The sequence below is a fragment of the Grus americana genome, chromosome 6 (genome assembly GCF_028858705.1).
Source record: "Grus americana isolate bGruAme1 chromosome 6, bGruAme1.mat, whole genome shotgun sequence".
Taxonomy (NCBI): domain Eukaryota; kingdom Metazoa; phylum Chordata; class Aves; order Gruiformes; family Gruidae; genus Grus; species Grus americana.
This window is the reverse complement of record NC_072857.1, coordinates 2292082-2307723: the sequence shown is the minus strand read 5'-3', so window position 1 is coordinate 2307723 and position 15642 is coordinate 2292082. Positions and strand designations below refer to the sequence as shown.

The 15642-nt window shown below is 37.3% G+C and overlaps 1 protein-coding gene across 29 annotated transcripts in view; it reads right to left on the bottom strand.

Moving 5' to 3' along the window:
- NEB (nebulin) overlaps nucleotides 1-15642 on the bottom strand; it is a 130945-nt gene that overhangs the window by 46528 nt on the left and 68775 nt on the right. For all 29 annotated transcript variants that reach the window (XM_054829697.1, XM_054829698.1, XM_054829708.1 and 26 more), the window contains exons 86-113: nucleotides 15395-15499; nucleotides 15143-15250; nucleotides 14655-14966; nucleotides 13913-14116; nucleotides 13613-13717; nucleotides 13361-13468; nucleotides 12872-13183; nucleotides 11738-11941; nucleotides 11410-11514; nucleotides 10789-10893; nucleotides 10385-10696; nucleotides 9974-10078; nucleotides 9627-9725; nucleotides 8370-8471; nucleotides 8072-8179; nucleotides 6924-7235; nucleotides 6693-6797; nucleotides 6490-6594; nucleotides 5797-5901; nucleotides 4708-4815; nucleotides 4507-4620; nucleotides 3544-3741; nucleotides 3134-3238; nucleotides 2633-2737; nucleotides 2437-2541; nucleotides 1854-1961; nucleotides 1053-1166; nucleotides 369-566 (exon numbers count right to left, since the gene is read on the bottom strand). In XM_054829697.1, coding sequence (XP_054685672.1) covers nucleotides 369-566; nucleotides 1053-1166; nucleotides 1854-1961; nucleotides 2437-2541; nucleotides 2633-2737; nucleotides 3134-3238; nucleotides 3544-3741; nucleotides 4507-4620; nucleotides 4708-4815; nucleotides 5797-5901; nucleotides 6490-6594; nucleotides 6693-6797; nucleotides 6924-7235; nucleotides 8072-8179; nucleotides 8370-8471; nucleotides 9627-9725; nucleotides 9974-10078; nucleotides 10385-10696; nucleotides 10789-10893; nucleotides 11410-11514; nucleotides 11738-11941; nucleotides 12872-13183; nucleotides 13361-13468; nucleotides 13613-13717; nucleotides 13913-14116; nucleotides 14655-14966; nucleotides 15143-15250; nucleotides 15395-15499 — 4176 coding nt within the window. The remainder of the gene's footprint in view (nucleotides 1-368; nucleotides 567-1052; nucleotides 1167-1853; nucleotides 1962-2436; nucleotides 2542-2632; nucleotides 2738-3133; nucleotides 3239-3543; nucleotides 3742-4506; nucleotides 4621-4707; nucleotides 4816-5796; nucleotides 5902-6489; nucleotides 6595-6692; nucleotides 6798-6923; nucleotides 7236-8071; nucleotides 8180-8369; nucleotides 8472-9626; nucleotides 9726-9973; nucleotides 10079-10384; nucleotides 10697-10788; nucleotides 10894-11409; nucleotides 11515-11737; nucleotides 11942-12871; nucleotides 13184-13360; nucleotides 13469-13612; nucleotides 13718-13912; nucleotides 14117-14654; nucleotides 14967-15142; nucleotides 15251-15394; nucleotides 15500-15642) is intronic.

Below are 15642 nucleotides of genomic sequence, written 5' to 3'. Positions count from 1 at the left end.
ATTTAAATTATTTTTCTTCATACCAGGATTTTCTCAAGCTTCCAAAGTTTCCACACTTTATGCAACCAAATAATAAGGACAATTTACAGACAGAGATGGCTGAACTGGTAGAACTGTAATGTTATGACCCAGTGCCTACACTGATAACACTGAAATTATGCATACTAAGCCACATCTCAACTACATACTTAATTCCAAGTCCTATGAGAATATGATATAGATGCTGTTTAGCAGTGCATAATACAACGGATTCAAGTGGAAACTTCAGAGTGCTCCAACTAAGTTTTTGCTAAATCATTTCCTCTAACAGAGTATAAACGCAAGAATCTGTTTGAAAAGTGAGCCACGAACACGATTTGTGAACTTACATCACTGACTTGATCGGTTACTTTTCGAACATGGGCATTGATTTGAAGATCTGGTAGACAGATCCATTCATGGAGATGTGTGCGGTAATCAATTTCACTGATTTTTTTCTGTGCATCCTTAGCAGAAATTATGTCTACCATGTCTGGAATAATGTGGACTTTGGCTTTATTCTTTTCATAGACTTCCTTGTACAGACGCTGCAGAGTTAAAGCAGTACATTAATAATGCTGACAAATAGTCTGAAGCATCAACTGTTGATAAATTTGAAGCAAAATTACTGATATTTTCATGGAACGTTAGTGGGAGAGCAATCACTTTGGCTATGACTACAATTTTCATCTTACCTGCTCTAAAAATAATTTGCAGAACCTTAACAAGGGTGATAAAATATGATTTGTCGAATCTTCATTGTACTCGTGTTAAAAGGAGGTAGACTATGTAGTACTCTGTTTTACACATAAACATATTACGCCAAAGGTTTAGCCATGCAGGCAATTTAACAGTTGAGTCACAAGCTTGAAAAGACATTTGTAAGTGTATTACAGAATTTAGCAAATACTGAACACTGCCAAATGCATGTGGAAATGTGATATCTGAGTGAATGCATGTGGATTCTTTGAGTAGCCTCTTCTGAGATAAGTATAGTTTTATCAGGAAAACACACATCGAAAAACAACACTTACATCAATATTAAGCTTTCCAACTCTAAGGCACCTTGCTGTATTGGGATCATCCTCAACACCTCTGGGTAGTGTGTACAGTGCTTTAAACTTGTCATATTCTTCTCGGTATTTTACCTAAGCAGATGCAAAGAAAGGCAATAAATAACTGACTCCAATGAGTCAACTGTATTTTTGGAATAAAATTCATCACTAAGCAAACTATTTAGTTGAGTCCAACAAGCAGAGAGAGCCTTTAAAGTGGGATCTGGGTTTTCTATTTTATTTTAAATGGCAAAGAAAGCATATTACAACTATCATGTTCTAAAAATAACGACAGCTGACTAGAAGACTTTAAAAATAAACAGATGTAGAATAAGCTATTTATTTATTGTTCCAGCTCTTTTATTTAAAGATATCCATAAAGAGAATGATTTCTCATAAGCCTGAGTTTGGTAAAGGATAAGATTATGTTCTTCTATACTTGGTAAAGCATAATTTAAAGATATCTGGTGTTTTTCTTACCTGAATGCTTATGCAATCCAGGCCGAAATAAAACCTAACCAGACATTTTCAAGAAACAGTTTCTATTACTATAAAATGTGACATTTTTTTCCACAAAAAGCAGCAGCAAAGGACTATCTGTTATCCAAATGATTATCACAGAAAACTGATTAGCTACAGATACATATTATATCTAAATTAAAAATAGAAGATAATTTTAAAAAAACACATTTTTATACCTATAGGATATGTAAGGCATGAAGGAATTCATTGCTAGAATTGATGACCTGATTAAAAAGAGAAAGTATTTTATTCGCTTACAGTACTAGCATTATGCTTCAGTTCTTTTGCACGTGCTAGGGATACAGCATCAGAGGGCATTATATAGCCAGTAGCTTTCACTTTTTCCCAGGCTTCCTTGTAGAGATTCTACGGGGAAATAGAAAGTCTCTGTGAGTGGAAAAATTCATCTCCTGTGTAATAACCAAGGACCAATAGAAATGAAAAGCTCTTCTGTTTTTATTTATATGCTGTAACTATTACTTAATATCAAGAGGCTGTATACTAGTTTAATCTTGACAGTGCACATAAAGGGTGACAAAAATGCATTTTAACTATTCATGTCCATTCTCATACAAGGTCTTAATTTTGTTCAGGTGCAATTTTCTTCAGGGAATCCATTTATTAATGCATGTATTTTGACAAAACTGGAACTACAGTTAGGAAATATGCCCTCTGCCTGAAATACAGCATCTTCCCCATACTCAAGCAATGCAGAGGGCTATCACTGGCTTTGATAAGCTCCATGTTTGGATGTTTATCTTCAGAGTGAACAAACAAAATAAAGCAAAAATCCCACACAGTAACACCTTAAGAGAAAAAAAAAAAGTATAGAAACACTTACATTGCTAAAGAGATGTTTCAAATTTTGAACTCTTTCAGAATCCACTGTTTCAGTCACAGTTGTATACTTGTCCTTAGTTTTGTGGTAATCTTGCTTGTATTTCACCTGTGAGACGACAGACAGATTTAGTTAACTTTTTTCAATGCTCAGAAGGAGCACGGGGAAAAGCCTGAGCAGAAAAAGTGGAGAGACTCACATCACTAGCATTTACACCACTCTGCACTGCAGTCACATAGAGAGGTGTGTCAGTAACAACACCAAAGTTCTGAAGGTTCTCTTTTCCGGCAGCTGTATATTTTATCTAAGGAAACAAAACAAAACAAACCAAATCACATTAATGCTGAGAGTAACCAGGAAATTCCCTGCCAGCTTCCTTTAAAATCAGTTCTGGACAACTGAAGCCCAGGATTACGACCCAGTTAAAACCAACTTCAAAAGTGACAGGCCATATAAAAGAAATACTTAATATATACCCAGTATGAACTAACAAACAACAAAAATTGCACATCATGGTATAGCATCTAGTAGGCTGAAACTGAAAGAGTGTATTTTAATAGTTTGAACTATATCGGTATTTCTGCTGTAATAGGAATTACTTCATTCTGCTCTGGACTAGGACAGGTGTCAGCCCCAGTGAATCATAAACAGAAGAAAAAAGCCTTACAGATATTTACTTATTTGAGGAAAACATCCTTACTTGGCTCTGGAGGTCATATGATTTCTTAGCATGCAGGATTTGTGGAGTATCCCAGACATAACATCCAAGTCCCTTCAGCCAATTTAAGTCATCTTTGTACACCACCTATGTGGAAGAGATACAGATATAATAAGCTAGGAAGAAATTTGCCCTCTGCTTGAAGAAAGTACTACTTGTTTCTTCTCTATATTCTGTAATTACAATCTATTCGGAAGATTAAATGTGAGCACAGAGAAAAATAGCCCATCTCACAGTTTGAATGATTGAATTTTACCCACAGGATTTGCATTGGTTATTAATTTCATATGTAAATACTATGGAAAATATTTGAAAGTATTTTATATTTAAATACCTTGGAAAAATTACATGAAAGGCTACTAAAAAGTCAAACAAATAAATGAAACACATACATCACTCAAAATCTCCTGGGCTTTTCTGGCTTGAACAACATCATTTTCTTCAGGTGAACAATTCCACTGATGGAAGTAAGTTCGGTATTCAAGATCACTGAGGATATACTGGCACTTCTTGGCTAGCACGTGATTCATCATGTCACTTGGAATATGGACATTTGCTTTGGTGTCTTCGTAATTCTTCCTGTATGCCAACTAAAAAGGGAAGATTGGGGAAAAGGCAAGAAGAGAGAACAGAGTTTTTCCACATAATTTTGACTCTAATAGGCTACAGGTTATAGCATAATCTGAGGCATGCTTTCTGGATTTAGTGGCTAAACTCCCATGGGATTCAATAGGATGAAATCTTAACTTTAGTATTAATCACCGTTTATTCTGATGAGATTCTAGAAGGACAAAAAGGACCTTCTTCACTTACAGATTTAACAGCTGGTGAGAAAATTAACAAGACTTCAAGATAAAAAAAGTCATGTGCTACAAATATGTTTTTAATCCAGTTACATCTCCTTGTCAAAATGAAGACAGAACATTTGAGATTATACTAACTTTATGCCTTGCAGGACATGCTAAATGTGCAGTAGTGATAATAACAAAACAACAAATGTGCATTTACTTTTCCAGTTCTTAAATTCCTATTTCGAGTCAAAATAACATCATTTTTTTTGGTAAAGCGAAAGTATCCCAAGTCATGTGCTATTTCTTACTGCTCAGATTTTTAAATTGAAACAGAAAAAAGGTTTTTTCCCTATTCTAATATGTCTAATAGCTAAACAAATCCCTTCTTAATCTCCTAAATAATTTCAACTATTCAACCCACATACAAAATAACCATAAGGAAACATAAACACGTTGAAAATACCTTTACCGATGTTATTAAGCATCACATTATTTATGTTTAAATATATCACACTAAAATAAAGAAAATGGAAAATACCACAGCAAGACTAATTCTCTCCTTACCGCGCTCCTTATTTTCTGGAATGCTAGCGAATGAATGACACTGGGGAAATCACCAATATCCTTCCCAGCCAGGTAATGACCTTTCAGCTTCTCATATATTTCCTTATATTTAAGCTGCAAAATATTCATGTAAAAATTTTAAAGTTCATTCTAACAACATATAGGGGAAAAAAAGAGAAAGAACGGAAAATTCATACTAACCTCACTGTTTATGTAGTTTGCATGCTTTGCTCCAACAAGGGGAATATATTTCTCATCCAAAGTATAGGCAATGGGCTTGCTAATTTCCCAAGCATTTTTATAGAGTTTCTAGACAAACAAAACACATACAGGTTTTGATAAAAAATCCATTATAATTTCCAAGAAACCTGACGCTGCCACTTATAAGCACATGGAATATGAGTGCTTTTACAGAGTAGTTCCTTATTCCATGAATAGTCCCAATAAAGTAAATGAAGAATGTTCATTTTGAACACTTACTCAGTGTGAGTAAGGTGAATGGAAGAAGTGTTCCAATTCAGGAAGGTACCTGAGTACAAATTTGAGCTGATCTCTGTTTTCTTTTTCTACATTTGGAATTCAACATTTCTCATCAGGAAGAGCAATAAAAATATCCAAAATGTAGATATGAACTCTTCTTTAAAAGTATAGTATTGATAATTTTATAGGCACATGTCTCAAAATTTTGAGAAAAATCCCAAGTAATGCTATTGTTTATTATAAGAGCATTAACTGTCAGTGGCACTTTTCTAATACATCATGTTTTGTTAAATATTAAATATATTTACCTTCAGACTAAATTATGAAGTGCCTACTTGTAGGAATGAGTAGTCACATTTTAAAAAAATAGAGATTTCCCATTAAAATTAGTGAGGCTATTCAAAAGTAACTGCTTAATAATGTAAATCATCCACAATTTTCCTCTCTTGTAAAAACAATATGTAAATTTCATCAGTAGTCTGGGAAGATATTATTGGATGGAATTACAAAGTGGTTTTGTCACACAAACTCTACTACTGCTATTGCTACTACTCCTACTGCTGCTGCTATTACTACTTCCAAATACCACACAGCAGTGCTTTAAGATCAGTTCAATGAGGAAAGAAATTACCCTTATCCCAATGATCCAAACTGGGAAGAACCGAAAAACAAAGAGATTAAAGAACTTTCCCAGGGCCACCCAGTAGACTAGTGACAGAATCAGAAATAGAACAGTTTTCTGAAGTCCACTCCACATTCTGTTGCTTTCAAAACAAATTAAAGCTTGGTTAGGTATTTATTGAATCTTACATCACTGTATAATAAGGACATGTCTTTGGCATGGTTCAGCGCAGGAGTATCATCAGACCCAATATACTGGCCTTTCTCAAGGTTAAATGTTTCTTTGTATTTTAGCTACAAAAGAAAACAAACACAATGTTAATTCCACAGGAGAAATAAATCATCTCAATTAGTCCATCTATTAGTAGCAGACACTAATTTTCTGTTGTTATCATATCTTCAGTAACATCGTGTAGTACATTCCAACCACTACAGTACACAGGCAAATGTCATCAGTATGTCACACCACAAAATCCACACAGTATTCTAGTGAAATTAAACATACTGATCAGCAAATACATGTTAGTAGCAACACCAGGAACTCCACTAGCACCATACAACCGACTGCTGTTCACTAAGAATCTACTACTAATCTACTAATTTACTCGAAGCAAATCTATGTAAACTCTAAACAAGGGACATGCTATATTCTTCTACAGAAAAGTGCAAAATTATTTTGGATAGCAATATTGGTGTTGGTCATTTGTATCACTTCTCACTACACTTATTTACCCCAGTAAAAGTCTATTATTATTAATGAAGCATGCATATGCACGCACACACATACATAAGACTAAACACAATACAGTTTAGCAAAAGCAGTTGTCATTTACTAGTTCTAGTGATATAACAGTTTGCATTTAAAAAAAAAAAAGTACATACATCACTCTGATTGACAGAGTTAATCTTTGCCAGAACAATGTCAGGAGTGTCAACCACACTGGTATAATTGGAAAAGTTATCAAGGGCTTCTTTTGTATATGCTTTCTACAAAAAGATGAAACATTTTCTTAAACACTGCACATGAGAAAGAAGAGCTAATCACGTAACTGCTAAAATATTTTTGCTAAAATATTTTCTCTTACTTTATTTATCAGTTCTTGTGCATTCTTAACTTTCTTATGTTCCACTGAATCCAGAGGAATCCAACCACAGCCACGAAGCCATTCCAAATCAGATTTATAAATATTCTAAATCATAGAAAATAATGAAATGAAAGAAATTCAGGATGACATTTTTCAGTCTTGGATAATATGGACAATATACTTAGACCACACCAAGTGGCAATTATGTAGTATGTATGTAATATCACTTACATCACTTTGCAGATCATAGGCCTTCCTTGCCTGAATACAGTCATTCTGGTCAGGATGGCACGTCCATTCATGCAGGTAGTGGCGGTAGTCAATATCGCTGACCAAGGTCTGACATTCCTTTGCTGCTACAACTGACATCATATCCGGAGGGATGTGAATTTTGGACTTCGTTTTGTGATAGTTTGATTTGTACAATCTGTCATTCTGGATCTCGCCTGCATGCTCAAACCACACCAGTTTGGGATCATCTCTCATACTGGCAACTCCAACATAGTGACCTCTTTGTTTGACGTACTCAGCTTTGTATTTAAGCTGATGAAAGAGGAGAGAAATACATATAAAATCAACACTGATTATCTGCTCTGTTTTTAACCTGTGGAGAGCTATGGTTTTGTCAACGCAAAGAATAGATGAGACAGGGAGTTGTCAAATGCAGTCTTAGGTTTTCAGTACACGACCAGATTAAAATATGACACAAACAGTAATGTTACTTTGTATAATCTTTCCATTTCAAAAGATATAATTTTCTAGACAAATATGCTACCATTTTTCAGTATTTTCAACATAAGAGGAAAGCCTTGTTAGAAAATGTTTCCTAATAAATGCATTTAGCCTCAGTTTTGTAACAAATTATTTGAGACCGTCTGAAGAGTGGATGCTTATTTAAGGTATTTACATTATACTGTTTTTATAAAACATATTCACACTAAGAGTCATGTAATAATTTCAACATCCATTATGCAGAAGTTTAAAATGCAATGTGCATACCATCTCACAGTTTTTCAAGGAGGAAGCCCCCATAATATGCCAAAAAGTGAAATCAGAGCTATATATTACAATTGTAATATCACTTCAATTATTTAACATTTATAAAATATAGAAGTCCACCTTAGTTGATTTTGAAAGGACTCTTTCTGGAGAAAGTGAAGGTGGAAAGCAGAATCTGACCTTTCAGCACCGATATCTGTAAAACCCACAATAACAAAGATGTCTGAATTGTTAGGAGGACAGTGGACTTCATGGTTCATGAAAAGCCTGCCGGATGTTACCCCTAATGGAAAGCCTTCTATGTCTTCTGTGGAATTTGGAAGGCCTTTAACATTTCCAGGCTTCCAAGCACTTGCCTTCCTAACGAGAAAAATTATTACCTCACTTTGGACATCATTTGAGTGTTTGGCATGAGAGATCTGCACAGTGTCAGGAGGTAAGAGGTAACCAGTCGCTTTTTCTTTCTCCCAACTTTCCTTGTATAAACTCTGTGGAAAATAAAAGTGAGGAGGAATTCAACAGTACTATAATGATAATTATTACCATATATATGTAACCTAGATTAAAGTGTAAGGGTAATAAATCCTTCCTTTAGGATCTCCTTAATAAGGCTAGTTTTCTAAATTCCTCAGAAGAGTTACTAATGTGAGTAGAAACTGTCAAGCAGAGATTCCATACCTGATTAAGGATTCTGGCTGCCTCTCGGGCCATATCTAGCTGTGGTGTATCTGTTAGAGTATAATTTGACTTGACCTCATTCCATGCTTTGTGGTATTTAATCTAGAAAAGAGAAAGAAATTACTGCCTTGCAGCACCATCACAAAATTGGGAAAACATAATACCAAACCCCATATTTTATGCATGAAATAATGTATAAAATTCTGAATTTGCAAGGCTGTTAGACGTGACACATTATATATCCATCCAAATGGGTATTTTTTTTATAAAGGAAATTATACAAGACAAGAAATTACAAAATTTCTGAGAGAAAATTTTGAAGACTTGTTCTAAGGCAGCTGGATGGACAGGGAAGAATCTTCAGAAGTCAAAGTTATGTTATCTGTTTGGTCTACAGGGATGTACAGCCAACAGCCAAGCAAGAAGTGTTTAAACCAGGGCAATAGATTTTAAGCTTTTAAAGAGCAAATCTCTTTACTCAGCATGACCTCTATGTGAATGCAGCATTCTAGCATCTCCCAACCACAGATATCTAAACGAATCATGTTCCCAAGCACAGGACATGCTCAAATGTCAGTATGTGGTTGCATGGCAGTATGGCCATGGCATTCAATTCAACTGTATCACTGTTAGCGCCATCCTTTTACCAGTGTTCGAGTTAATGTAAGTGTTTAGCTTGGCCTGTTCTGGAACAGAAGCACATAGTAAAAAAAGGAACACAAACTCATGAACTGTTAAGAGAGTCACATCATTTCATGTTCATGGACCAGCTTCTCACAGAGTAGCCCTCAAAAACATATAAAGAATGGCAAGCTGAGAACACATCAATTTTGCTCATGTTTAGTGGCACGCAGTTGTTAACTAAAAAGTGAAAACTCATATTGGCATAAGTGAGAAGAATTAAACGTTATGGCTGCCAGAGTGCAAATGGCTATTTATGTTCATGTTGTCAATGATCACCAATGATATCAGCCAAGAGTGATAGAAGGGACTGGTTGCAGAACTAGTACTGGCTTTTCACATGTCTAGGAATGATGCTACTCTGCTTGAGGAGCTTCTTCCCTTATAAGTGATGGAGTTGAGCTAGTGAAATCCTGTTCATCTTTATGTCATACATTCACAGAATTCCCAGAGACTGACTGAGTACTCTTTTGCATTTTTTTACAAAGATAAAATAATTATCCTTTTAAAGATAAAATCCTACCGTGTAAATATACAGACCAAGTTAACAGCCTGGAAACATGTGAACAAACTTACGTCACTGAGAATTTCACCACTGTTCTTTGCTGTGATATAATCTACTCTGTCCGCCACTGGAGTAAATGGAAGAGTTTCAACTTTTGTACGGTACTTTCTCTATACAAGAGAAAAGATGAACAGTCAGATTATACTGGAATATTTTATAGATAACACAGCAATTCTGAATGCATAGACAGGACAAGAAAGTTTACATGGAAAGAAAAACTCTCCATACACAGTGAATGCTGTAGAAATACTCCAGGTGTACTTTTTATTTTAAAAAAATATTGATGTATTTAACCATTAAAAATACTTAAAATTACAAATAGCCTTAAGAAAACTGTAGTATTGAAAAACATTTTTACCTCATTCAGGAGATCTCCAGCATGTTTAACATGGTTGATTCCAACTGAATCATTTGGCAACCATCCAATACCCCGTAGCCATTCTAAATCAGATTTGTAAATAGCCTGGGAAAACAAAATAGGGTCCATGCTATTAGCTACAGTTCCCTGTGCAATTCAGCAAGATTCATAAATAATGGCACTTACTTCCACTAGTTAAAAGGAGAGCAGTAATTCCAACATAAGCATTATACCTGAATTTATCACACTTCAAGCTTGGCAATATATAACAGTGGCATATACTTCGCATTCCTAATAAACAGCAAAGCCAATTCACCGAATTCAGCAGAAGATTCCCACTACTCAGAGCTGAAGCAGACTAAGAAGAGACAATACAGTAATAAATTAAGCTAAGTTTTCATGTTAACTTACATCACTCTGAAGATCGTAGGCTTTCCTAGCCTGTATGACATCATTCTGATCTGGAAGACAGATCCACTGATGCAAGTAATGGCGGTAATCAACATCACTGACCAAAGACTGGCCATGTTTAGCTGATAGGATAGACAGCATGTCTGCTGGTAGGTGGCATTGTGTCTTCCATTTGGCAAAGTGTTTCTTGTATTCTAGTTCACTCTGAACTTTGCCTATGCCGAGGGCAAACTGCATTTTCGTATCTGCTTTTGCATTTGGAACTCCAACATAATGTCCTTTCTGCTTCTCGTGTTCCAGTTTGTATTTATACTGGGTAAAGAGCAAAGATCACCGTTACTAACAGTTATCATGAAATAGCTCTTAAAGTGTGTGAAGAGCTAGATGCCTCTTTTGGCACTTACATCACTAGCAATTTCTCTCGAAGCTTTGGCTGCTTTGATTGGGATTGCATCTGCTCTCAAATCATAACTGATCTTCAACTCATCCCAAGCTTCTTTATACAGTTTCTGAAAAGACAGCAAAATGTCACACATATGCTACATGCTCTGGCATTTGCCATTAAAGAAACACAGTTTACTGCCATTTGTTTGCTGAAATACCGTGACAATTTTTTGTCCATTACTCCTGCTCCTAGCCATAAATACTGCTGCTGCAACACTTACTGCCTTTCAAACATGTACAGTACCTGCAACACCAGTTTTGCAACCTATATTGCATAGAAGGGTGTTTGTAAAAGTTTAGAAAATATTTATTTTTGGGCTCTCCTCAATTTCAACAAAATATTATCTTGATGGTGTATGATATTAATAAACAGCTTGTATGCAAGCATTTATTTTAAAATGTCTAAGTACTTTAGGAATACTTAGTAGAGGAAGGGAATGCTGCAAGCCTTGTATGAGGACAGACTTCAATGAGATTCACATGACAATCTTCAACTTTGTAAGTAACATCTTGGAATGTTAAAATTCACAGGATCTGCGTACTGTTTTTTAGAAATGTAGAAAACAGAATTATAAACATACCTGGCTATAATTAACAGCATTAGTCTTGGCTAGGTTGAGTTCAGGTGTGTCTGGTGTAACATGGATCATAGTCTTGTCCTTTTCCCAGGCTTCTTTGTATTTTGGCTGTTAAAATAGTTCATTTTGATATTGTAATGATGGAATTTTATTGTCAATAACATAAAATTCCATAAATCTCTCCTGAATTATCATCTCTAAAAAAAAATAAATGTCTAGAAAAGCATTAAACTTGACTTAAAATACCACTGATCAATTTTATATTTCAGCAGTGAAATTTCTCTTTAACTGTTTATAGCCTTGAAACAACTTTAAGAACATTGTAACGTACAATGCTGACTTGTTCGGCATTCACTTTAGCTAGAAGAACGTCTGGAGAATCAACAACACTGCTGTATTTCAGGCTTTCGATAGGTGTACGATAGACATGGTCACTCAGGAGATCCTGGGCATGCTTCACTCTCTTAACATCCGGAGAGTCATTAGGCAACCAGCCAATTCCACGGAGCCACTCTAGGTCTGACTTATAGACAGCCTGTATCAGACACGGTCAGAAAAAGAAAACTGTGTTTAAAATAACTGTCTTAATTATTTTAAAATATACAGAGCAGTATATGTTTTAGAAAATACATTCAAAAAATTATGAAGTTAAATATAGGAAAAGCAACTGAACAGAATTGCCCTTAATGATGACTAGTATTAAGATCTTAAAAGAGTCATCTTGTCCCTTCCAAGATACTCATTCCTCTAGTCATTTCAACAATTTACAAGTCCAAACAAAAAACCTAAGCTGCCCAGCAGGAAATTTGACAAAAAGAAGGAACAAAAAGGATATAGAGGTAATGGGGACTAGAGCTAACTGGCATAACTTCCAAAGTGGTATCAGGCAATGTTATTTAAGTTTTAATCAAGCAAATCCTTCAGCAAGGAACATGAATCTCACCTCCAAAGCTCGTAATTAGAACAGAGGAAGAGTGACTGATGTTGACTGATAAGCAGCAAAGACAAGTCAGGAAATGAGCTGCACTGACTCCTCCTGCTTTGAAATCAGCCACTAAAACATCTTATCTGCTATCTTAAATAGTTTTCTTGCATTAAAGAAATTTCCAATTTGACTCAGATAAACAGGAATCATAAAAGCCAACTGATTCAAAAGTAGCAAACAGATACTATTTCATAAGTCCCATCAAAGTAAAAGAGACAAACCCTTCAGCCTCTCCAAATAACAATACTCCCAAAATATATGTAACATAGCAGATACCAGCTAAAGCTTTTATAAAATTTAGAGGTAATGTGAATACTTTTTAAAGAATAAAAAGAGAAAATAATAGCAGTAATATGAAAAACTGAAGAAAACAGCCTAAAGATAAATCATTTGTGACTGTGTAATATCAAACCATCAAAATAAGACTACTACAGATTAAACAGCAACAGTAGTAACTACCACATCTCTACACAAACGCACATCGCTCTGTAGATCGTAGGCCTTCCTTGCATGGATCACGTCGTTCTGGTCAGGCAGGCAGGTCCACTGGTGAAGGTAGTGGCGGTAGTCAACATCGCTGACTAGCGTCTGGCACTCCTTGGCTGCCTGCACTGACATCGCATCGACTGGGATGTGGATGTGGGCCTTGGAATCATGGTACGCCTTCCTGTAAAGTCGGTCGTTCTGCAGCAACATGGCACGCGCAGCCCACGACAGTTTGGGATCCTCCTTGGCGGTACGGCACCCAATGTAGTGGCCTTTCTGCTTCTCGTGCGTTTCTTTGTACTTGTACTAAGGAAAAGCAGAAACAATGTGAGCAGCCACACACTGCTCACCTGGACGCGACTAACAAACAGAAGGCTTGAAGCCTCCTAAGCTGTCAACCCTTTCAACTGAACTTGACTCAGTTCTGTGGAACTGGACGCAGGAAGAGACAGACGCAGCAAGCCCAGTAAGAGAAGACTGTACCTCACTAGCAATGTCTCTGGAAGCCTTGGCGTGTTTGATGGGAATGGCATCAGCTCGTATGTCATAGCTTTTCGACTTGGCCTCATCCCAGGCCTTCTGATACTGTTTCTGCAAGGAAAATGAATCACCCTAGTTACACGCAGTCAAGACTCTCTCGTAGCAATGCCTTCTCTTAAAACCCACTCCAGAAGAACCATTGTCATGCTCTGAATTTCGTAACGCTTCACATGCATAATGATTTTACTCTCTTACATTGCTGATGTTGACCGCATTGACTTTGGACTGCAGCATTACAGGAGTATCGGAAGGTATGGAAATCTGCGTCTTATCTCTATCCCAGGCTTCACGATACAGATGCTAAGGAGGAGGGAAGCATAATGACATTTCATTATGGTCCGAACACTGAAAAAAACCTCACCAACAGGAATTCTTTGGTAATTCAGATTTCAATTAGTTTCCAATTAGTCATCCCCATGGTAGAAATTCTACCCTCCACCAGGAAGAAAAGAAATGTCGTCACATAAATGAAAGGTAAGTGAAAGGTAAGCTTACGTCACTGATCTGCAAAGCATTGATCTTAGCCTGGACGACGTCTGGCGTGTCAGTAATGCTGGTGAATTTCATGTCCTCCGGCCGCGTGCGGTACAACTTCTCGTTCAGGAGTTCCTGGGCTCTCTTTGCTTTGACCACATCCACAGAACCTTCTGTCAACCAGCCGATGCCTCGCAACCATTCTAGGTCTGACTTGTACACATTCTACAAAAAAACAAGGTTAATGACATTGCAGAGACAACTCTACGTGCAGAGAGGTTTTCTACAAGGCCTTCCCCAAGCTCCGGCTCGTACAGTCACACAGCAAGCAGTCAATGAGACTGTGGCGTACCACGTCCTGCCCATACACAGCTAAATCCCTGATTTGCACAGCAACAAAGATACTTTTAAAGATACTTTGCTAGATGCAGACCAGTAGAATAATCTGCAGGCAAATATTCTGCAGCAGATCAAAAAACCATCAGAAACATACGTTATGCTTCCCTTCCATGTCAAGTGCCCGGAATATTTCTGTCCCACAACCTGAAAACACTACTGGTTTGGAAAGGATCATCCAGATGGATTAAAATAAACATACCAGGACTGACTGAAGGCTCAGGAACGTGCTTTTCAACAGATATTTGCCCAGTCACTAACAAAGAGACCCTCACACACCTGCCATAAAGCTTTTCTACAGTTACCCTCACTCACATCACTCTTAAACAGCAACAGTAGTAACTACCACATCTCTACACAAACGCACATCGCTCTGTAGATCGTAGGCCTTCCTTGCATGGATCACGTCGTTCTGGTCAGGCAGGCAGGTCCACTGGTGAAGGTAGTGGCGGTAGTCAACATCGCTGACTAGCGTCTGGCACTCCTTGGCTGCCTGCACTGACATCGCATCGACTGGGATGTGGATGTGGGCCTTGGAATCATGGTACGCCTTCCTGTAAAGTCGGTCGTTCTGCAGCAACATGGCACGCGCAGCCCACGACAGTTTGGGATCCTCCTTGGCGGTGCGGCACCCAATGTAGTGGCCTTTCTGCTTCTCGTGCGTTTCTTTGTACTTGTACTAAGGAAAAGCAGAAACAATGTGAGCAGCCACACACTGCTCACCTGGACGCGACTAACAAACAGAAGGCTTGAAGCCTCCTAAGCTGTCAACCCTTTCAACTGAACTTGACTCAGTTCTGCGGAACCGGACGCAGGAGAGACAGACGCAGCAAGCCCAGTAAGAGAAGACTGTACCTCACTAGCAATGTCTCTGGAAGCCTTGGCGTGTTTGATGGGAATGGCATCAGCTCGTATGTCATAGCTTTTCGACTTGGCCTCATCCCAGGCCTTCTGATACTGTTTCTGCAAGGAAAATGAATCACCCTAGTTACACGCAGTCAAGACTCTCTCGTAGCAATGCCTTCTCTTAAAACCCACTCCAGAAGAACCATTGTCATGCTCTGAATTTCGTAACGCTTCACATGCATAATGATTTTACTCTCTTACATTGCTGATGTTGACCGCATTGACTTTGGACTGCAGCATTACAGGAGTATCGGAAGGTATGGAAATCTGCGTCTTATCTCTATCCCAGGCTTCACGATACAGATGCTAAGGAGGAGGGAAGCATAATGACATTTCATTATGGTCCGAACACTGAAAAAAACCTCACCAACAGGAATTCTTTGGTAATTCAGATTTCAATTAGTTTCCAATTAGTCATCCCCATGGTAGAAATTCTACCCTCCACCAGG